This window comes from Perognathus longimembris, chromosome 20 (genome assembly GCF_023159225.1).
Source record: "Perognathus longimembris pacificus isolate PPM17 chromosome 20, ASM2315922v1, whole genome shotgun sequence".
Classification (NCBI taxonomy): domain Eukaryota; kingdom Metazoa; phylum Chordata; class Mammalia; order Rodentia; family Heteromyidae; genus Perognathus; species Perognathus longimembris.
This window is the reverse complement of record NC_063180.1, coordinates 13,984,405-14,007,793: the sequence shown is the minus strand read 5'-3', so window position 1 is coordinate 14,007,793 and position 23,389 is coordinate 13,984,405. Positions and strand designations below refer to the sequence as shown.

Sequence of the window (23,389 nt, the reverse complement as noted above, 5' to 3'; positions counted from 1 at the left end):
GAACTGGGTGGTTTGTGTCGAGAAGGCCTGACACCGGTGGAGAACTGCTGCTTCCTGTGCTTGCCTTGTCTACAGAAGCCCAAGACGAGTGAACATCTGCTCTGGGGTGTCCCTGATCCCTGTTACACCCCGAGAGCCACCATCTACCTCGTGCAGGGTGCCCATTGACCTTTGTACCCAAACTTCCCAAGCCTGCTCGGATTCTCTGAACACTAAAAAGGAAAAAGAAAAGACCTTGGGCTTCTCCTTCCTTCCTTCCTCCCTCCCTCCCTTCCTTTCTTTCTCTTCCTGTTTGTCTCTGTCTCTGTTTCTTTCTCTCTCTATTTCTTTCTTTTGGAGTTTGGGGGTTTGTCTTAGTTTTTTTCCTCACCTCTCTTAACAGTGCTGTGTATCTAGAGTAATTTGCTCACACACACACACACACACACACACACACACACACACACACACACACACACACCCCATCATGGAATCTGCTGGACAGAACCAGCACTGTGAAGCGCACACTGGGGCTTGAAGGGATGAATGACTCACAGAGAGACACCAAGAACAAAAGGACTGAAGTATTTATGGCAAATAGCCTCTCCCCGCCCCCAAGCCCAGGAGTGATTCCTAAGGGAGATAGTCTTTCTAAAAATTATATCTTTAAGTAGTTGTACAAAGGAGTTTCACTTTACAAAACAGTTGATGAATACAATGTGTCTTTAAAGATGTTACTCCTTTCACCATTCTCACCCATCCCTCCCCCACACCCCCTCCCTCCCGCTTCTGAATTTTGTAGGCTATACCTTACATTCTCAATCACATTCTCCCCTTCTTCTCTTCTTCATTTGTTTGCCCCTTTCCCCTTGCCCCACCCCCACTCCTTTCAAGTACCAGATTCCTGGTGTTTTATTTAGCTAAACTTTGACTTTGCCATTCTAAGGAATGGCACTGTTTGGGATCTCCCCCAATATTCCACATTTCAGGCTGATACATTTGTATACACTTGCATACCACCTAACATGTTTACTTATACTTTTTTTTTTTTTTTTGCAGGTCCTGGGGCTTGAACTCAGGTCCTGGGCACTGTCCCTGAGTAAGTTTGCTCAATGCTAGTGCTCTACAACTTGAGCCACCGCTCTGCTTCCAGCCTTTTCTGAGTAGTTTATTAGAGGTAAGAGTCTCTTGGACTTTCCTACCCAAGTTGGCTTTGAACCTTGATCCTTAGATCTCAGCCTCCTGAGTAGCTAAGATTACTGCCATGAACCACCAGCACCTGTCTACTTACGTGCTTTCATAAGCTAGATCTAGTTTCTACCTATGAGAGAAAACATGCATCTTCATCTCTCTGAGCATTTCACTTCTCATAATTTTTTCCAGGCCTTTCTGAGGTAGAATCTTATCTGGTATTGCAATGGAGAGTCCTGTCCTGTGACAATGAGACACAAACAGGCTACTCAGAAGTGACACACCATGCTTTGGAAGGGGCTGGACAGCCTTGGTGCTCAGACCAGCTACACTTTATCTCAAGACACCTGGTTCTCAGCACACTGTGATTATTCTTGGAAATTACACATGAGGTTGGAGAAATGTGGAGTCGATCTCCAAAGCCAACCTGCAGTCACTGGGAGCTATTCTAGAACCTTCCAATCATCCCACATTCAGGCTGGCTTTCATTCCTCAAAAGGGTTAAGACTCTGACAAGTAAAGAAAAGAAGCAAAGAAAGCCAGGCATTGGCAGTTCACTATAGTCCTATTTAAAAGACTAAGATCTAAGGATTACAGTTCAAAGCCAGCCCATGTAGGAGCAGTCCTGAGACTCCAATTACTCACCCAAAATCTAGAAATGAAGCTGTAGTTCAGGTGGTAGAGTGCTAGCCTTGAGCACAAAAGCTCAGGGACAGCATCTAGACCTGAGGGCAAGTCTCAGGATTGGCACAAAATGATGAAGGAGGAGAGGAAGGCGGAGGGAAGAGGAAAAGAGGGAAGGATAGGAAGGAGAAGAGGAAGGAGAAGGGGAAGGGGAAGAAGAAGGAGGAAGAGGAAGAGGAGGAGGAGGAGAAGGAGGAGGAGAAGGAGGAGGAGGAGGAGGAGGAGGAGGAGGAGGAGGAGGAGGAGGAGGAGGAGGAGGAGGAGGAGGAGGAGGAGGAGGAGGAGGAGGAAATTGTATTTGTGAAATAGAAAGTTAGAGGGTATAGACAGAATTGCTGGTTTGATCCTGTCCACAGATAGAAATTCTTAGGCATGGAGCTGTGTTTCTTCATCTACAAATGAGGTGACCACCACGTGTAAACCAGTCACTTATTCATTCTCTTTTTCTTTCTGTCTTTCTTACATTTTTTTTCCACAAGTACTCAACTTTATTACTCACTTTCAAGATCACACACTGTGTTTACCTAATCTTTCTTTGGCTACAAGAATCAAAGCAGCAATAACCTGGGGCAGGCAACCCCGGGAAACACCAGGCATAGTTAGAGATGGCAGTGTTACAAGCCTACAAAAAAAAAAAGGCAATGTAATTACACAGACCAGGCCTGCAGCCCTGCTCCTGTGCCTCCACTCCTGGAATGGCACGTCAGAATTTGCATGCAGGATTATTGACCAGGAAACATATAATTTCAACTTAGCCGGGTGAATAAAACTCCATGCACATGGCCCTTGGAAGCATTCTCTCCTTCTCTGCACAGCTGGAGGAGGAGCAGGAGGAGGGACCCTGGTTAGTGGCTGTAAACTCTGATCACTGCTCCAATGTCTCTGGAAGAGGCTGGCACCTTGACAGGTAAACACACCTGAGATGGGGAGGTAAGGCAGATATGCTCCTGTTTTTTTGTTTTGTGGCAGTGCTGGGGTTTGAACTCAGGTCCTGTACTCTTACCTTAGCTTGTTTACTCAAGACTGGTGTGCCACCATTTAAGCCACACCTCCACCTTTCCTTGTTTGGTGGTTAATTATAGACTCACAGATTTCCCTGCCCCAGGGTGGCTTCTCCTGTGACTCTCAGATTTCAGCTTCCTGAGTAGGTAGGGTGACATGCGTGAGCCATCAGCACTTGGCTTACCATGACTTTTTGAACTGCAATGACTTTTTTCTTTTTTAATAAATTGATACTGGGACTTGAACTCACTCGACTTTTTCTTTTGCTCAAGGCTGGTTCTCTACCACTTGAACCACAGCTCCACTTCCATCTTTTTGCTAGTCATTGGAGATAAGAATCCAACTTTCCTTCCCTGAGCTGGCCTCTGATTGCAGTTCTCAGATCTCAGCCTCCTGAATAGCTAGGATCATAGGTATGCACTACAGTGCCCTGTTTGTCATGGCCTTTTGAAGTACATTGATTTAACTTAAAGAACACTTTCCTCCTTGTTCTGCTTCAAAGGAGGTTGTACTTGGCTAGCAGTTACTGGCACAAGGAAAGGAGGTAGAATACCAGAAGGCAGCATGAAAACCACGCTGCTTCTGAGGAGACCCCTCCAGTCACTGGCATCATGGATTGTCTAGAGAAGCCAGGGGGAGGGGGCCCATGGGGGCCATGAGCTAGGCTGGGAGGAGACAAGGACTGTGTTTTCTTCACTAGGAACTGTCTTAAGCCACATGCTGGTGACTCATGCCAGCTACTCAGGATTGTGGTTCAAAGCTAACCTGGACAGGAAAGTCCATGAGACTCTTACATCCAATGAACCACCAAAAAGCTGGCGCTATGGCTCAAGTGGTAGAGCACTAGCCTTGAGCTAAAGAAGTTTGGGACAGTGTTCAGGCCCTGAGTTCAAACCCCAGGACTGGCACGCACACATACAGAGAGAGAGAGAGAGAGAGAGAGAGAGAGAGAGAGAGAGAGAGAGAGAGAGGGAGAGAGAGGGAGAGAGAGACAGAGAGAGAAAGAAAGACAAAAGAACTGTCTCACTGGGTGCCAGTGGCTCACAGCTGTCATCCCAACTCGATAGGCCTTGGAGAATCTAGTCACTGTTTCGTTCTCTATGTCTGGGCCATGATGGACACATTGTGACCAGCTGTATGTTGACCTGGCACACAGGGCAGGGGACGCCTATAATCACAGCTTTGAGGTAGATCTCTTCAGGTCTTCCCGTAGAGCCTACACTGGTCTCAGCCAGAGCAGATTGGTCCTGATTCAGGCATGGCAAAGCCCACGTGGGCCATTCTCTTTCCTTTCTCCTTCCCAGGCTAGATGCAAGGCAACCCATGCCACACACTGGAGGAAGCCGGCCATAATCCTCTGACCTCCCCCCCCCCCCCAGCCTGCTCTAACAGGAGTCTTCGCTCTACTCAGCCCAGGGAGACAGCCTGGCCAGGTAGGTGCCTTTGGCCTCCAGCTGAATTCAACTAATTTCCAACAGAACATGCATGGAATGGAAACAGGAGAAGCTGGGAGCCTGGTGGCTCACCCCCTTTCGTCCTAGGTACTAGGAGCTGAGATCTGAGGACAGAGGCTCAAAGCCAGCCTGGACAGGAAAAGCCCATGAGACTGTTATCTCCAATTAACTAGCAAAAAGCTGAAAGTAGAGCTGTGGCTCAGGTGATAGAGCACCAGCCTTGAGGAGAAAAAGTAAAGGGAGCATGCTCAGGCCCTGAGTTCAAGCCCCAGTACTAACCCAAAAGAAAACATAAAGAAGCAGCAGCATCAAGCATTTCTTACAGGACAGGAAACAACATCCAAGGTCTGGTCCTTCTGCCAGGCCTGTGCCACAATGCACAGGGCACACTGTCATCTACCAACGACAGCCAAGCTCCCTTCCCATCCTTCTCTCCCACATTCTCCCTCCACTGCCTGGGGACATGTGTCAAACATGAGAGCTGTTCACACCAGCTACCCCCACCCTCAAAGAGACACTCCCCAAGGGAAGAGATGCATGCACAATAGGCCTGAGCCTACTGGGAGGCTTGTTATACCTAGGTAAACTGAGGATAGAAGCTGGAAGATGACCCACCTAAGATTAGCAAGTTAGTAGGTATGGTCTGTCTTACTTACATTGGTTAATTCCAAAGTCCTCAGAGATTTACTAGGTGCCAAATACATGTTGGATGGATGGATAGATAGTAGATGGATGAATGAATACTTGGAGGGATAGGTAGATGGATGAATGGAAGAATGGATAGATGGGTAGGTGAGTGAATAGATGGATGAAAGGATGGATGGATGAATGGATTGATAGAGGAGTAGATGCATGGATGGGTGGATGGATGGGTAGATGGATGGGTGGATGGGTAGATGGATGGGTGGATGGATAGATGAGTGGATAAATGGATGGGTGGATGGATGGGTAGATGAGTGGATGGATGGATAGGTAAATAGATGGATGGATGGGTGGATGGATGGGTAGATGAGTGGATGGATGGATAGGTGGATGGATAGAAGAATAGGTGAGTAGACAGATGGGTGGGTAGATTGTGGGTGGGTGAGTGGATGCTGGATGAATGGATGGGTAGATGAGTGGGTAGATAAGTAGATGGATGGTAGATGAATGGCAGAGAACTGGGTGTGCACACATGCCCTGCCTTTTCTGGCTGGTCTGAAAAGCCCTGCAACATGGCGGATAGGAGCTGGCCCAGGGGTCCTCCCCTGCCTGTCTGGCCTGGGGTCTTTCTGGACAAGTGGACTCTGTCTGCTTCTCCAAAAACTTCCTGTGGACAAAGTAAGGTGCTAGTTTAACTCTTCCTTTTATTTTTCTTGTGCCTATACTGGGGCTTGAACTCTGGGCCTAGGCACTGTCCCTTAGCTTTTTCCACTACAGCTCCACTTCTAGCTTTTTGGTGGTTGAATGGAGGTAAGAGTCTCAGAGACTTTCCTGCATGGGCTGGCTGTGAGCTGCGATCCTCAGATCTCAGCCTCCTGAGCAGCTAGGATGACAGGCGTGAGCCACCAGTGCTGGGCTAATTTTGCTCTAGCTTCTCTGCCAAGAAGAGTACAAAGCAGCCAGCCTGGAGGCTTAGGACTAAGCAGCAGTGGCTGCCTCCCCCAGGGGGTCACCAGGATTAGGAGTCCCCAGGCAGACAGGGTAGCTCTTTTTTTAGCTAAAAGACTTACTTAGGTGAAGCATAAGACAGTTTAACTCTTCAGGTCCTAGGGGAGATAAAGTGGGCAGCCAGGGGATCCCAGCGCCTCTCAGCCTGTGTGTGTAGCTCTAGATCAAGTGGCAGATCCTCCAGGCTCTCAGACTGGGTTGTATGAGAAATCCTGGTCACTAGATCTCTGTCTTTCCCTCTCTGTCTCTCTGTTTCTCTCTGTGTGTCTCTGTCTGTCTCTCTCTGTGTTTCTCTCTGTCTCTCTGTCTCTGTCCCCACCAGCCCCTCTCTTTTGAAGATGGAGTCTTTTCCATCCTTTCTCCTTGTCTGTGTTTTTTTTACTCTGCTTCTCTCTCTCTTTCTCTCTCTGAGTCAGGGTCTTTTCCCTCCCTATCTGTCCCTATCTCTGTCTGTTTCTCTCTGTCTCTCTCTCTCTCCCTCTCTCCCTCTCTGACACAGGATCTTTTCTCTCTTTTCTCCCTATCTGTCTCAGTCTCTCTGTCTCTGCCTTACTCTCATTCTCTCTCTCTCTCTGACACAGGGTTTTTCCTCTCTTCATTTCCTGTCTGTCTCTGTCTCCATTCCTCTGTCTCACTCTCTCTCATCAGTCTCCCCATCATTCAGCATTCAGAAGACTTAACAAGCCATCCCTCCTTCACAAATAACCCAGCATGTGTGCGAGTGGACAGTGAGGACAAGGAGCACTGAGCACCTGGGTGACAGGAAGCAGCAATGCAGGAGGAAATTTCTCCTGGTGAAACTTCCAACAGGGAGGTGTGCTCACGCCCCAGCGCCCGCTGGGCCAGGCACATCTGCAGAGGCTGTCTGCTGGGGACTAGAGGCTCTGCTGCGTATTTTGCACAGGATATAATTGTGTAGATGCCAGGAGCATCAGGACCCCACACATAAACACATTCACCCAGAGCTGCTTCTCAGAGTCCAGAGAGCCAAACAAGTCTAGCGTGCAGGTACAGATTCATGCCATCATTCATTCAGAAAGATCGTTTACTTCTGGTATTTCTCAAATTAATATATATGAGACTTTAAAAAGAAAAGCAGTGGCTCACGCCTATCATCCAAACTACTCAGGAAGGCTGAGATCTGAGGATTGTGGTTCAAAGCCAGCCTGGGCAGGAAAGTCTGAGAGATTCTTATCTGCAATGAACTAGCAGAACGCCAGGAGTGGAGCTGTGGCTCAAGTGACAGAGCACTAGCCTTGAGGAAAAAGAAAGAAAGAAAAAAGCTCATGAACAGGGTTTAAGCCCTGAGTTCAAGCCTCAAGACCAGCACAAAAGAGTGAGCAAGAGAAAGGGTGGGGGGAGAAAGAAGGAAAAGAAAGAAGGAAAGAGAGAGGAAGGGAGGGAGGGAGAAAACAGTAATTCATGGGTCACATCCTGCCTGTTGCCTGTTTTTGTAAATAAAGTTTTTCTTTTTCTTTTCCTTTCTTTTTCTGGAGAGTATCAGGGCCTCTCTTATTTGGCTTAGTTGCTCAGCTGGTGCTCTATCATTTGAACCATACCTCCAGCTGGGCATTTTGCTGGGTAATTAGAGATGCTAGCTTCTCAGATTTCTCTGCCCAGGCTGAGCTTTGAACTGCAGTCCTCTGGATCTCAGCTCCCTGGGTAGCTGGGTTTTACAGCTGAGCCACCATTGCCTGGTTGTAAATAAAAATTTATTGCCACACTATCACACACATTCATTGGGAGCACAATTGTTTACTACACGACATTTTTTTTTTTAACCAGGGAAGTTTTTCTGACCCTTGTGTGACTTTTCAGTGACAAGAAAACAGGTACCATGTCTCTCACTAAGTACAGTAATAAGTACAGGAGGATTCTTTTTGTAAATGGCTGGAAATATGCAGCATGCTTATCTCTGAGTGGTGGTTATACATCTGTATTTTACATTATTTTACTTTCTGTTCCTGCATCTTCTAAATATACAACTTGAGCAAAAATTATTTTACAGTGAAAGAAAGAGAGAGAGAGGAAGAAAGAAAGAAAGAAAGAAAGAAAGAAAGAAAGAAAGAAAGAAAGAGGAAGAAGGAATGAAAGAAGGAAGAAAAGATCCTTGAACCACACCATCCAGAAAGGCAGTAAACATCCTTCCTGGATGAGCCGCAATGGAAGATTTTGAAGGTCAGTACCAAGGTCATCTCTGAGGGTCAGGCACAGCCTGGAATGGACAGGAGTCAGACCAAGGCCCGTCCCTCCCAGCTGACATCAGAACATCATCCAAAGCCTTTTGCTAAAGGATAGCTTTTATTTTTCAAAGCTAATCACTAAAGAAAAAAAAAAGCCAAAACACCTAGTCTAATAACAAGTGAAGAAAAATCTCTTTGGCAATAAAAGAGAGGCGTATAACTGCCTTACTGTGCAAAGACACGACCACTGCCCACTTTTCACGTAGCACTCAAGTGTCTTGGAAATGTTCCAAAATCCCTCTCAGAGTGATTGGAGCCACATAAGAGGATCCAAACCCACAGACTACAGGCACTGAGGTGAAAGTATCTGCACATTACTAGAATGGGCATAAGCAAAGCCCCTATGGTTGGCACCTGGGCTCAAATGCCTTTAGATCAGAGGGCAAACAAGAGCAAAGACTCACAAAGCATTCACATAATTCCCATCCTCATGAAGTGACTGCACTGAAGTGACTGGAGCAGCCACCAGAATTTCAACCCACAGAGAGTGTCCATAAAGGGACGAACCAGTCCTCAGAGGCCTGACCTGTGCCCCAGGCACCAAGTAAAATATGGAGGCATGGTCAGCCACCAAGTAAAATATAGAGGCATGTTCAGCCACCAGTGGCTCACACCTGGAATCATAGCTACTCAGGAGGTTGAGATCTTGAGGATGGCCATTTAAAGCCAGCCAGGGCAGGAAAGCCCACCTCACACTTACCTCTAATGAACCACCAAATAAACCAGAAGTGCTAGAATGGCTCAAGTTGTAGAATGCTGGTCTTGAGTGGAAAAGCTCAGGGACAGAGCCCAGGCCTTGAGACCAAGCCCTAGGACTAGGAAAAACAAAAACAAAAACAAAAAAAAACTGTGAACCAGGTGCTGGTAGCTCATGCCTGTCATCCTAGCTACTCAGGAGGATAAGATCTGAGGATCACAGTTCAAAACCAACCAGGGCAGAAAGTCTGTGAGACTCTTATCTCCAGTCAAGCACCAAAAAGCCAGAAGAGGAGCTGCAGTTCAAGTAGTAGAGTACCAGTCTTGAATGAAAACACTAAGAGACAGCAGCCAGGCCCTGAGTTCAAGTCCCAGGATTTCTCCAGATGAATACATGGCCTCACAATTCACAACACTAATAACAATAACAATAACAATACTAATAAAATATATAAGTGTACATAAAGCAGAAACAGAACACTGTCCTGGAAGCAGAGGTAGGTATAGAAGCCAAGCCCACCCACAATTCACTTCCTCACGCCCCCATCTGCGTGAGAGGAAGCTGGCCCCTCCCCATGTGGTACAGTGGGCAACCTCGCCAAGGAATCAGCTTGTGCTGTGTCTCACACTTGTCTAAGACACATGCCACATGTCACACCAAAACCCCAAGGCTCACAGCAACCAAGAGATGGGTCCCCTTCCACTCCCCCAAGAAGCTAAGCCCTGGACAATTTTCTCTTGGTAGGCACAGGAATAACAACAACAACAACAAAAAAAAAAGGCAAGAAAACACAAAGGACACAAGCAAGTTTCACCTTCGCTGCTCCCAGCTTGTCCATCTGCCTGGGCCACTAGGTCACTGAGAATGATGCTCAGTGAACCCCGCCATGCTTGGAAGATATAAAACCTGCTTGGGGAGCCTCTGCACTTCTCTCCACCCTGTTTGTCATGGAACCAAGCCACCGAGTTCTAAATCTGACCTCTCCCAGATGTTTAGGGGCCCAGTATGTATTCCTTCCGTGTGTTAGTTGGTGTTATTACACAGTTGTAAACCAGAGCAGGCCAGGACTCAAAGATGTAAGTAAGCAATACAATACAAAATAAACATGTAAGTAACATGCAATACAAAATAAACAAATGGAGGTGATGGGGTCCTGGTGCCTTACACTTGTCATCCTAGCTGCTCAGGAGGCTGAGACCTGAGGATCACAGTTAAAGGCCAGCCCAAGCAGGAAAATCTCCTGAGACTCTTATCATCTTTGATTAGCTACCCCACAAGCTGGAAGTGGAGCTGTGGCTCAAGTTGACAGAGCACTAGCCTAGAGCACAAAAGCTCAGGGATAGGGCCCAGGCCCTGAGTCCAAGCTCCAGGACCAGCCTCCAACCATTACCACCAAAGAAAAAAAGAAATGGAGAGACAGCACCTCCCTTGACAGAGAAAACATAAACCAGATGGTAGTGGCTTTTTCCTGTCATCCTAGCTACTCAGGAGGCTGAGATTTGAGGATCAAAGTTCAAAGCTAGCTCAGGGAAGATAAATCCAAGGGATTCTTATCTCCAATTAACCAGCAAAAGGCTAGAACTGAAGGTGTGGCTCTAGTGGTAGAGCTCCAGTCCTGAGCAACAAAAGAGAAGAAGCTAAGCAAGGCCTGAGGTCTTGAGTTCATCACCCAGTATGGCATCAAAGGGGAGGGGAGGGGAGAGGTGAGGAGGGGAAAGGAGGGGAAGAAGGTGGGGCAGTTCTACCTCTAGAGAGGGCAAAGAGAAGCTTGTGCTTTAGCTCCTTGGTCCCCCAATCCTCCCCCCCCCCACCTTACCTCCCACCCTGCCCAGGTGCCTCAAGGCCCAAGGAAAGAGTCCCAGCGCCCAGCCCACATCCTTCTCCGAGTTCCTTTGGGGGGAATGGGCAGCTCTCCGAGATGGGCTTTCCAGATGGCGCCAGGCTGCGTCCGTGCCAAACTCCACAGCTTAAGTAAATGTTGCCTTCATCTCGTCCTGCCAGGCGAAGGCAAGGGGACCCTGGGCGGGGATGAAGGGGGGGACCCACGGGGCAGGAGGGGGACTGGCAACTCCTCCCTGCTGCAGGCCTTTCATTTCCCAGGGCTCAGAGGGCCTGCCACCTTCGTGCTTGCTCTCTGCCTGCCACCCCTGCACTCGCTGCGATCTCAGGCCATGCCAAGCTTCACTTCTCTCCTGGAGGGCACCACCCGCTTCTAGAAAATAGAGATAATAGAGGGAGCATAGTAGATTCCCAGGGAGAAGAGCAAGAGACACCAAAAAGGGCAGCACACAGACCCAAGGGTTGCAGATGGCAAAGGTTCCAGTGCAGTCATGTGGAATGGGGTTCAGTCTACACAGAGCCAATCTCCTTGGCTCTGTGGGTTCTCCATGCTGCCCACCAGGATACCATTCTCCAGTGTGTACCCAAAAGATTCTGAGTCAGGACACCATAAAGACACTGGCACACCCAGGTTCATTGCTGCTCGAGTCACCATGGCCAAGGTATGGAACCAACCCAGATGCTCTACAGTGGATGAGTGGATGGAGAAAATCTGATGATAGATAGATAGATAGATAGATAGATAGATAGATAGATAGATAGACAGATAGATAGATAGACAGATACATAGATAGATAATTGATAGATTGTAGACAGACCAACAGACAGATAGATATGGATAGTTGATAGATAGATACAATGGGATGTTATTCATCCATCAGAAAGAACAATAGTATATCATTTCCAGGGAAATGGATGGACTTGGAAAAAATTATGTGAAGTAAGTCAGGCCTAGGGACACAATGGACACATGTCTTCTCTCATAATGTATAAGTTAGATCTAAATTATAGGTGTATGTAAACATGTATAGGAGCATATCCATATGTCCATACGCAAATGCATTGACTAAAGTACAGTGTGTACAGGGGAGGATTCCAGTGGTGTAACTCCTTTGAACAATGGACAATTTAACCAAAGGAATACCAAGAAGCTGGCACTTGAGGGGTCAGGGAGGGGCGAGGTCAAGGGGAGGGAGGACAGACGAATGAACAGACAAGTGCAGTCCTCATACTCAATGTGCATATGTGAACTTGGAACCTGAGGGCAGGGTGAGCTGGATTGAATGAGAGAAGGGGTGACATTGAACAAGATGCATGAATTGATATGTTGAATGGAAACCTGTTTATAAAACTACAAAGGATAATAAGTTTCAAAATATACTCTACCACAGCTGGGCAGATTCAATGTGATCTCTTCATTCAAAGTTATCAGCTCAACCCAGTGCTAGTGGCTCACACCTGTCGTCCTAGCTAATCAGGAAGGTGAGATCTGAGGATCTCAGTTTGAAGCCAGCCTGGGCAGGAAAGTCTTGTGAGACTTTTATTTCTAATTAACTACCCAAAAAGCCAGAAGTGGAACTGTGGCTCAAGTGGTAGAGTGCTAGCTTTGAACAAACAAAGCTCAGAGACAGTGCCCAGGCCCTGTGTTCAAGCCCTAGGACTGGCACACAAAAAAGTTACCAGCTCAGTTCTGTGACTTCACAGGCTCAGAAAGCTCCTTAATGCCTGTGGCTTCTGACACAGTGGGGACCTGTGCTCTCCATCTCTAGGTCCCCAAGTGTCTGGGGGTATCTGAGGACCAGGAAAACAGGGCCACCTATCAGCCCACCTCGAGTTCAGGGTTCCCACCCAGAACCTGTGGCTGAGCTGTAACTCAAGCCAGCATTTCTTCTCTCTTCCTCCTTGGGGTGACCAAGGCACAAAGCTTCAGAAGAAGTGGGAAAGGATCAGAAAGTTGGTAATGAAGTATGGCCGGTGGACTGGAGGAGTCACAAACAGGCCTGTACATGGAAATCTCCCTCCCCCTTGGCAGCCAGTGCCCTCTGTGCAGTCCCAGTACAATGAGCACCACAGGCCTGTACTAACCTGAAGGTGCAGTGAGCTAGTAAGTCAAGTTCTTGATACCTGGTTGGTGCCACACCACCAAGCAGAAGAACACATTGTAGGTGCTTGCAAAGCGAACTGTTAAGTCTCTAGCCCCACCAAAGCCAAGATGGTGGCCAGGAGCAACAGATTTCCAGCAACCCCAAGCCTGAAATCTAATCCCTCGAGCCTCAGAAGGGATCTTGGAAATCTAAAGAGCTATAGAGGGGCTTGGCTTCGCTTCCAGGGTGTGTGAGTGTTTGTGTGTGTGGTGGTCCTGAAATCCAGGCCTGGGTGCTGTCTCTTAGCTATTTTACTCAAACCTGCGTGCGCTACCACTTGAGCCATGCCTCTATTTCTTGGCTTTTGGGTAAATGATTGGAGATAAGAGTGTCATAGACTTTCCTGGCTTTAAGCCAGGACCCTTAGATCTCACCCTTCTGAGTGGTTAGGATGACAGGCCTGAGCCACCAGTGCTGGCAACGTCTGCAGCTTTTAAGAGTTGATGAAGTTTCTGTATTTCTGAGATGTTGAGGGGCCAATGGCATTGAGCTCCCTGGGGAAGTAGGATCTGCAAACCACATGGCAAAGTGTAAGCAAGACAGAAAACAAAAGTCAAAAGCAAAAAAAGACCCCAAAGCACCACACACACACACACACACACACACACACACACACACAAAGCTGGACCCTAGTGGCTCACACCTGTCTGTCATCCTAACTACTCAGGAGGCTGAGAGCTAAGGCTTGTTGTTCAAAGCCAGCCTAGTGAAGCAATATCTATGCGACTCTTATCTCCAATTTATCACAAGGAAACTGCAAGTGGAGCTGTGGCTCAAGTGATATCTCACTAGCTTTGAGTGAAAAAGCTCAGGGAGAGCATCCAGACCCTGAGTTCAAGCTCAGGACCCAGCAAAAATAAAAAGGAAAACCAAACAAACAAACAAGCAACCCCAACAAGAACAGCAATGCCAGAGTGACAACGGATGTCCCAAGGAGTTGTTTCTGAACACTGGGCAAAATGAAAGCCCAGTGCAGGCCTTCCCGCCCCCTGTGAGGGCCCCAAGGAAACAGGGAGAGACCCAAGAGAGGCCCCGGGACCTCCGTGCCTTGTCCCCTGGCATTCCCTAAGAGTTGGCCAGGAAATCCATGCAGACGGGTGCCACCGCTGTCCTAATACAGAGGAAGGGCCTTTGGCCAATGTCTGGCTGGGCACAGCTTCAGCAGGCACGCACACGCGCGCGCACACACACACACACACACACACACGAGCCAGGTCTCTATAAATCTCTACAAACACAAGCGACCGCTTGTACACGCTCCCACGGCAGGGACGGAAGGGCCGCATATGGCGTTCGGCATTCACAGCTGAGCTTAAAAAAAAAAGTGCAGCTTTCCATGTCATTGACTCAGATTCCAAATCACGAGGTATGAAGGGAGGCTGAGAATTAGGGTGCAACAAAGATTTTAAGGAAAAAAATAATAATAATAAAGGAAGGCAGAATAGGGAGAAGGCTGTCTTCGAGGGGAAATTTCATTTGATAAGAAATTCCAGACTTTCTTTTCCTTTCAAAATCCAACTAATGCTTCCTGTTTGTGATCCTCAAATGTACTCATTTTAAGTTGCTAATAAGCTTCTAATAATGACTTTTCAAAAATAAGGATGAACCAGATATTGGTGGCTCACACCCATCTTCCTAGCTACTTAGGAGACTGAGAGCTGAGGATCGTGGTTCAAAGTCAGCCCTGGACAAAAAAGTCTGTGAGACTCTTATTTGCAATTCATTACCGAAAAGCCAGAAGTGAAGGTGTGGCTCAAGTGGTAGAGTGGTAGCCTTGAGAAGAAAAAGCTCAGGGACAGTGCTCAGGCCTTGAGTTCAAGACCTAGTCCTGGCCCTATAAAGGATGGGATAGGATAGGAGAATAGAAGAGGATAGAACCAAATAACAAAGTAAAATAGACAAAGAGAATAAAATAGATATCATAAAACGGAAAGTGGAAATAGCTATGTGAGAATCACTCTCATGTTTAGATTGGGTTACAACTATTTCCATGGATTCTAAACGGGGCAATTGATCAGCAAAGGGATTTGTCACCACTATGCCCTGGGGGTGGGAGGCGCTGGGGCTGGGCTGCCCCTGGTACCTTCTCATTCCCCACCTGAAGGTGGAAGAAGGGGAGCAGAAAGCTCACTCACACAAAGTTTTCCTGTCTGTTTCCTGGGCTAGGACTCTGTGTTCACTATCCAAGCTGCAGCCAGCGCCCCTGTTGCTCAAGCCTGTCCCTGAGCTCCAGTATAAAAGTTTGGCTTCTGCAGCACCAAAGCAGCTGGGCCAAGCAACCAGCGAATGATAATGACCTCAGAAATCTGCTGTTCACTCGGCAACAATAGGGTGCTCAGCCTACCGGAAAATTGTGTTCATCAGCTAACTACGCTCAGTTACTAATTGACAGTGCCAAATATTTTTTAAGAACAATTGCAATGCACAAGCGGGGGGAGGGGGGGATGAAGATCTTAATCCTCAGACTTAAATTTTTTTTCTTTCGTTCTTTTTATGTTTCCTTCATCACCATCCCCCTCCCACCCCCACCCACCCTTCCGTCTTTTGGGAAGCTTGGATTTGTTTGTGTGAAGTATGCATTGGTTATCATGAATGGGGAGGGGAAAAAAAGAGGAAGCCATATGAGAAGAAACAATAAAATAAAATAAAGAGGTAGAGAAGAAAGCAAATCTATCATATCACTATCTACTGGATATATATGCAAGAATCGCCTGATAAAGGCCTTTGAGAGCCTCTGGTCAATAGGCAAACACTGGCAATAGAGACCCACTATTGGAGGAATTCAACTTAGGCAACAATAGACTTCCTGCCGGGCTTTTTAGCCCAGCTGATCAAATACAGCTTGTCCATCTGAAAATATTACAGCACAAATCGTAGGGGTTAACGATATTTTCATCTGCGCCTCTCTCCCTGGCTTTTTTTTTTTTTTGCATTGATCTTACAACTTGGCCGACTTTATTTAATGAACAGAGAGGGTCAATGCATTCAATTACCCGCTTCCCACCAGCAACACTTTAATTATCCCCACTCCAAAATGATGGGGGTGGGGGTGGGGTGAGGGAAGAGGAATTCGGAAGGTAACTGCCCTGTTGGATATAATAAATAGTATCGTTTCTTAGTACATTAAGTTTTAATTAATCGAAGCGTGATTTCTAAAGCCAAAAAAAGAAAAAGATCTGGAAGAAACAGAACTTTGGTGGTTTTCTAACTTGAGAGTAAAGTCAGGATGCATCTGAGGCCAGCTTTGAAGATTTTTTTGGAAGGGGCTGGGGGGAGGCTGCAAAGATGGTAGTCAGCAAGAGCTTTGCATGCAAGCCAGACATGAAGATTCAAATAGCCCCAACTCTCGAAATGTCATCAAAAGAGTAAAAAAAAAAAAATTATCAACTGCAGTTTTCCAAACCATTTTCCTCTTTGCTTTGGGTCATGGAGGCAGAGGTGACATCTTCCCTGACAGCTTGAGGCACACAAACAAACACCAACACACACTCACAACACACAAAGGGGCGACCTGGGTGAGGAGTTTGGCCCCTCTGCTGTTGGGAAATAACGACCTCTTCATTTGTCAAAGAGCCTGATCTTCGCGGCCGTTCGTCTTGAAGCTGAGTTCTCAGCAGTTTGGAAGTGCCAGAGAACAAACACATTTTCTGGTTCACTGGGAGCATTTTTTGCATGTTCACTGATTCAAACATTCTTTTACTCCCATAACAAACAGCTGCATTTCACATTAGCCTAGCCAGTGACGGTCGCCCATCTTGGCAATAAGTGTGATTGCAAACTTGACCCCTTTTCCATCTCTCTCTCTGTGTCTGAGCAAGACGGTTTTAAACAGTCGCGCTTGCTCCGTTCTCAATCGTCTCTTGCAAAGAATTACATCAGATAACAAAGGACTTTTCTGCCACTCATTGTAAGCCTTCTTCTAGAGAGGCTCTGGTTTAAAAGGGCTTTTTTCTTTCTTTTTCCTTTTTTTTATGATGAATTCAGAATTACTATCATGTTAAGAGCAGCGTTTTATAAAGAAGAATTCATTGGTTAAGATCTGAAAAAAAAAATAGTTTCTCAGGCCCTACTGACCCAGTTTCCAACAACAACAACAACCCCCCCCCCCCCCGCAAAAAAAAGAATTGAGTAATGCAAATTAAGTTTTGTGACATTGTTATGAAGTCTGAGAAATTTGTAAAAACCTAAGTGCTTCTTTCTTTACTTAAAGGCTTAAAAAAATTCCTCCCATCTCCTTCACCTTGCAGGCTTCTTTCTAACAAGTAATAAAAAAAAAAACCTATTGTGTCAAGATTTTTATTTAAATGCTTATTTTAATCACACTTTTTTTATACAAGACTAGTTAGAGAATAAAAGAGGAAAAAACTACGCAAATTTTTACTTGAGAACGCTAAGGCTCTGGAAAACTAAATGCCTTGCACAGATTTGAACTAGATATTGTTATATAAGATCCGTTTTCCTCCTTAATTCAGAAAATTATGAAAGGGTCTAATTTGAATATGAAAAAAAAACCAAACAATACAAAGAAGTCAACCGAAATGAAAGAAATCAGTATTCACAATCAATTGTCAACTCCTCCAGTAAGGGAGAATGAGAGTAAGAAGAAAACAAGAAACTTAAGTGCAATTCTCTTTTTTACTTCAAAGACACCAGTTGGGTATTTTGTGTTTGTTTGTTTTTTTTTAAGCAAAATGGGGTCTTTTTGCAACAAGATATTTCAAGACAGGAAAGCAGTAGGGAAAGGAACCGAATTGTATAAGGCTATCAGTTGGCCAGAAGGTGAGAAAACCATGGTAAACACGTCATTAATGAGGCTGAACATTTGGTGTCAGAACGAGTCTACTCAGACCTCCTTGTTTCAGTAAGGTCTGGGAGAAGGAGGGAAATCTGTTCATGCTAGCTCCATGTCACTCAAAAAAACTTAAGGGAGCCAGTCCCCTCTCTGCTTTCTGTCCCTAAAATGTCACCAATCTGAGAACAGATGAGACCTTTTTCCCCCCTGAGGAAAAAAAGAAGGGTGGAAAAAAAAAGTCCTGGATGATAGGCAGCAACTCTGCTACTCATTGCTCCCGTGTGGTGTGGGAAATTAGAGCTCGCCCTGTAGCTGGGTCTGGTTCTTCGTAGCACCCCTGTTTCGTGATTCTGCTGTTCCTGGTTATAGACTCTTTCTGTCTCCCCAGTAATAAATTACAAGCAAGTCTAGGACTCCACAAGTAGACAAGTAAGTTTCATGGGTATTTAAGCAGTACCGCTAAGTGCTATTGTAATCTCTGCAATGTGGAGCTCAGATTTATGTCTTAACTGTTCTTCACTGGTTTGTAATAAGCCATACCAACACACACACACACACACACACACACACACACATACTCACACACACACACAATTTTTAAAGGCTAATTTTTGTCCTAACGAAGCTGAATCCTGACAGTTCACAACCAAACAGAAGAGACATCTATTTAATAATTGTGGCAATGAATTACCTCTTGGATGGAAATATTCATAGAAACTGAGAAAGCAATAGGAGAAAAGAAATGAAGACAAGAAGAAGGGGAGGGGGAAAAAACTTTTAAAAAATGACCCTCAGTGTGCCGCCACAGTGGGCAATACAGAGCCTCGAGGTGTCTCAAACTGTCTTTCATTTTCCAGACTTAATGGCTGATTGCAGAAATCGATGTTGCCATTAGTAACAGCGTATTTGTTACGGCGTGATTTCCTCTGTTGTTAGGCAGTAGAATGATTACAGTATTAGCGAAGTCCTTTCTTTAAAAAGGGCTAGAGATATAACTTTCAATTTGCTATCCATTTAGCAAAGGGACTTGGGGGGGACGACTCAGGAATGAAGGCAACCTTTTACCTGCTGTTAGGTAGTGATTTAAATTGTGTCATCTTAGGCCTCTGTGTGTGTGTGTGTGTGTGTGTGTGTCAGTATGTATGTGTGCACACGATTTTTTTTCTCTCTCTCCAAAACAGGGCCAGGAAGCTTCAGCATTTCACAGACATTCTGATGACAGATTTTTCTGCTTTTGCTATTTATTTTAGAACCCGCAAAGCTGCATTCTCCACACACACACACACACACACACACACCTCCCCACACCCCCAGTGTAATACAGTACAATTTAAAGACATGCAGCTAACACATCTGGACTTCACATCTCTGTGCTTTGGCTCTGCCAGAAGGAATGTGGCACGTGGGCTGTTCAGGTCAGAGGGACCTGACAGGTTGGAATTTCAGAACAGGAGAACAGGAGAGAGGGAAGTGGGGGCAGGAGAGAGGGGCCTGCAGGGTGGCAGAGAGACTAAGGAGAGAGGCTTGCGGGTCTCCAGGAAGAAAGGGGAGGGGACAGCAAGGGTGTGAATTTCCCAACTCCCTTCCAAGGGGGTGGTCCCGGGTATGTGGGGGGGGGGGGTGTCATGATCATGCATAAGGTCATGAGGGTTCAGCAATGAAAGGTGGAGAGCAAAGTGGCCACCTTCACACACACACACACACACACACACACACACACACACACACACACACCAGCTGATTTTCCTGGTAGCCAAGGAGTTTCAACAGCAACACCTCTTCCACTCAGATGAGGTAGCCTGACGCGCCAAGAGGGAACCACAACATCCTACTGTCCACCTAGCAGCCCCAACAGCCGGGCCTGGGAGGCAAGCGCCTCTGTGTGGGCCACCGGTGCCTCCCAGATCCGCCCAGCCGGCCCGACCTACCTGAGGAAGAGGGCGAGGAGGGGTGCGGGCTGTCTTCCTGGGCGCTGCCCGTCTGGGAAAGGCCTCCACCGACGCCGCTCTCCTCCGTGACGTTGGAGGAGCCCGGCGTGGTGGACCGGCTCACCGACTGCGACTCCTGATCGCTCCCGGAGCCGCGACGCTCGTCCAGGCCCACGTGCAGGCCGTCGTCCTCGCTCTTGCGGTCTCGCTTGTGAACCCGGGAGTGGACGACCACCTGGTGGTAGGTGCGGAACACGCGCCCGCAGTCCGGGCACTCGGTGGGCTTCTCCTTCATGTTGCCGGCGCCCTGCAGGTTGTAGTCGAGGGTCTGGCTCAGCCCGTGCGACAAGAAGTCCCGGCTGCCTTCTAAAGGGTCGAGCTTTCCGGGCAGGTCCCTCTGATGGCCCACGTTCGCGCCGTGCACCAGGTCCACGGGCAGCTTCTGCTTGGAGCCATCTGCTCCCAGCAGCACGTACTCGCGCTTCTCCTTGTCGAACGCCACGCCGGCGCTCGCCAGCGCGTCCTCGTGGGTCCGCGAGAGCGGGTGCTCCTTGGACAGGAAGCCGTGCTCCGTGGCCATCCCGCGGGCCATCAGCTGCCAGGCCTGGTAGCTGTGCACCGGGTCCATCTCCGCGGCCTTGGCCGCCGCCTGCAGCCTCTCGATACAGCTGGATTTCAGAGGCGGCACTAGGTTCAGGCAGCCCAGGAGGGCGTGCTTGTCCCCGTCCGGGACGCCGCCCGCGTGCGCCACGCTGGACACGGGTGACAGCAGCTTGCCGAGCACTTCCTTCTCCTTCACGGCGTGATCGCCGCCCTTCCCGTAGAACGGGCTGGGCTCGCCCAGGCTGGCCTTGTCCGGGGCCATGAAGCCGCCGCCCTGCAGGCAGGACAGGTAGCGGGAGTACAGGTTGGCGTGCGCCTCCTGGGCCATGCCGCCCAGGGGCGCCGCCGGGCCCTCGGGGTCACCCGCAGCCTTGTTCTTGACGGAGAGCTTGTTGAGGTGCACCTTCATGTGGTTTTTGAGGAACCAGGGCTCCTTGAAGCGCCGGCCGCAGATCTGGCAGCAGTGCTCGAAGGAGTCTTTGTGCTTGCGCATGTGGCCCTTGAGGAACCAGGCCTGGCTGAACACCTGGCCGCACACCTCGCAGCGGAACTCGTTGGCCGCCTGCTCGCCGCCGCCGCCGGGGCCCTGGCCCTGGGCCGACTCGGCGGTGATGTGCGCCTTCTCCACGTGGCTGATGAGCTCCTCCTCCTGCGAGGCGGCGAAGTCACAGAGCGTGCACTTGTAGGGCTTGTGCAGGATGCGGATGTGCCGCTCCAGCTCCTCACGCTTCTTGAACTTGCCCTTGCAGAAGGTGCAGCGGAAGCCGGCCGCGGGCGCCACCGCGTCTTCCTGCACGCTGGCCGGCTTGGGCGAGGGCACTGGGTGGGCCACGTCCGGGACGCTGGGGTTACTGGGCAGCGCCAGGCTGCAAGCCGCCAAGGGGGGCGGCTGGGCATGCGGCAGGGGCTTCAGGTCCGGACGAGGCTGGGCCAGGCCGCCTTTCATCTGCTTGTCCCTCAGGATGGCCCTCTCCTCCAGCTCGTGCAGCAGGCGATTCTCCTCCCGCACACGCCCCCGGCCTTTGCCCAGGTTGCCCAGCTTGTGGGTGCGCAGGTGGATCTTGAGGTTGCCCTTCTGGGCCGCCCGGTGGTCGCAGTAGGGGCACTTGAAGGGCTTCTCGCCGGTGTGCGTGCGCATGTGCAGGGAGAGGATGCTGTTGAAGCGGAAGCGCTTGCCGCACAACGGGCAGGGGTACTTGCGGTTCTTGCGGGCGTCGTCCTCGATGTCGCTCATCTGAGACATGATGCCCAGGTTCTGCCCGTTGAGGAACTGCTGCAGGTCCACCCTCCCGTTGAGGCTGCTGTCCACGTCGCGCCCCAGCTGGTTGGCCAGCAGGGCCATCTGGTTGCCCATGGGCTGCGTGCCCAGGGGCAGGTGGCTCTTCTCGTCCAGGGGCCCCGCCGCCTTCTCCTCCGGGCTGGGCCGCGGGTGCAGCTCCGAGAAGGCATGGCTGAGCTGCGAGGTGATGTGATGCAGTTTTTGGGTCATGGCATACTGGCCGTTGAGGACGGGGCTGTTTAGATGGGGATCGGTTTCCGGCGCGGCCGGGGTGACTCCAAGGCACAGACTGGCTTCTTCCATCCCTACAAGGAAAGAGAAAGAAGAGGACAAGAGCTGACTTCCATGGGTGCCAGGAATTGCCTCAGGTGTGTATTGTCTGTGGGGGTGGAGTCGGGTGGGGTGGGGAAGGGAAGGGACTGGCATTGTAATTCCTAATCTACTGTTTAAAAAAAAAAAAAACAAACTATAGTCAAAACAATCATAAGGCAAACTATTGGCCAGTCACCCATGGCTCAGGCCTGAAATCTTGGTTACTCAGGATGGTGAGATCTGAGGATCGCAGTTCAAAGCCAGAGTAGGCAGGTTTGTGAGACTCTTATCTCCAGTTAATAAGAAAAAAGAATTAAATTTTTTTTTAAAAAGCTGGAAATGGAGTTATGGTTCAAGTGATAGAACACCAGTTTTGAGCAGAAACAGCTTAGGGACAGTGCTCAGGCCCTGAGTTCAGGTCCCAAGACCAGCAGGAATCTTTATTAAGAAAAGAATTATTAAATGTCAAGTATGCGATATGGCCTATCTTTTCCCAGTTCTGTTATGGGGCAGGTCTGTCTCTTGTATTTGCTATTGACAAATTGCAATTTCACATTTAAATTATTAATCTTTAACCACATTTAACAGCTAATAAAAACTCAAGGGTCACTTAATAAAGAACCAAGGTCTCCATGTTAGAATTTTCCCACTTCTACCATTCTGTACAACATCTACACCTGTTGGTTCCACCCAAAGTTTGTCCTAGGGGGAAAGATTTTCACTGCCACAGAGATTTGCCCAGATGAAACTTTTTACTTCCTGTCACTATATTCAATGAACCACTCTGAGATGAAAGAGATTATTTTATGATCTGGTCAAAAGAAAAAAAGAAGGGAAGAAAGGAAGAAAGAAAGCCAGTGCCGTGATATTTACGGGTACATAATAAAACAAGATAATGTTTTGGGGGTAATATATATATATATATATATATATATTTAAAGGACAAGCTTTAGAACAATAAAAGGGATTTTGCTTTAGTCAACAAAAAGTGCAGTAATATCTCATTAAGCTGATTAGTATTCTGCTTAGAAACAGTGCTAGGTGCTGTAACACATGATTATAATCATAAAAATCCTTCAGTGTTTGCAGGGAAGCATTAACGAGGTATATTAAATTTTAAGGAGACTGTGAGAGAGGCGGCTTTGCAAACCTCAGAGATTAAGATTTAACCCTTGTGTTACGAAACACTGTTATTTTGTCATTTGGTAACTGTGTCCATCGAAGAAGGATCAATTATCCCCGGGTCTAATTTTCCTGGATGCTTGAGATGGTTCGAATCCAGGCAAAGACTTAACTCTGTAGAATGCCTTCTCTACGTCTTTTCCACTGGCCGGATATCCAAGACAGAGACTTTGATTGGGCTTAAAAAGATCTTTTCGAGAACTAGATAAAAACCAATTAAAATCCAGAGACGATGCCATAGCAAGACTCAACCAAGTTTGAGTGTTTTTAATAACTTTCTCAATAGACAGTAATGAGTACAAATTGTACCTGCATTATGTGTTTTGCAGAAAATTAGAACTCAAAGCTGTTTGTTAAACACTAACACTCAATGCTAGGCTGTGTAATTGTCTCTAATAGGCCCCTGTACC

At 47.9% G+C, this 23,389-nt stretch overlaps 1 protein-coding gene across 2 annotated transcripts in view; it reads right to left on the bottom strand.

Moving 5' to 3' along the window:
• Positions 1–23,389, bottom strand: part of Znf536 (zinc finger protein 536) — a 306,532-nt gene that overhangs the window by 210,882 nt on the left and 72,261 nt on the right. For both annotated transcript variants that reach the window (XM_048329817.1, XM_048329818.1), the window contains exon 2: positions 19,604–21,790. In XM_048329817.1, coding sequence (XP_048185774.1) covers positions 19,604–21,788 — 2,185 coding nt within the window. In that variant the 5' untranslated portion in view covers positions 21,789–21,790. The remainder of the gene's footprint in view (positions 1–19,603; positions 21,791–23,389) is intronic.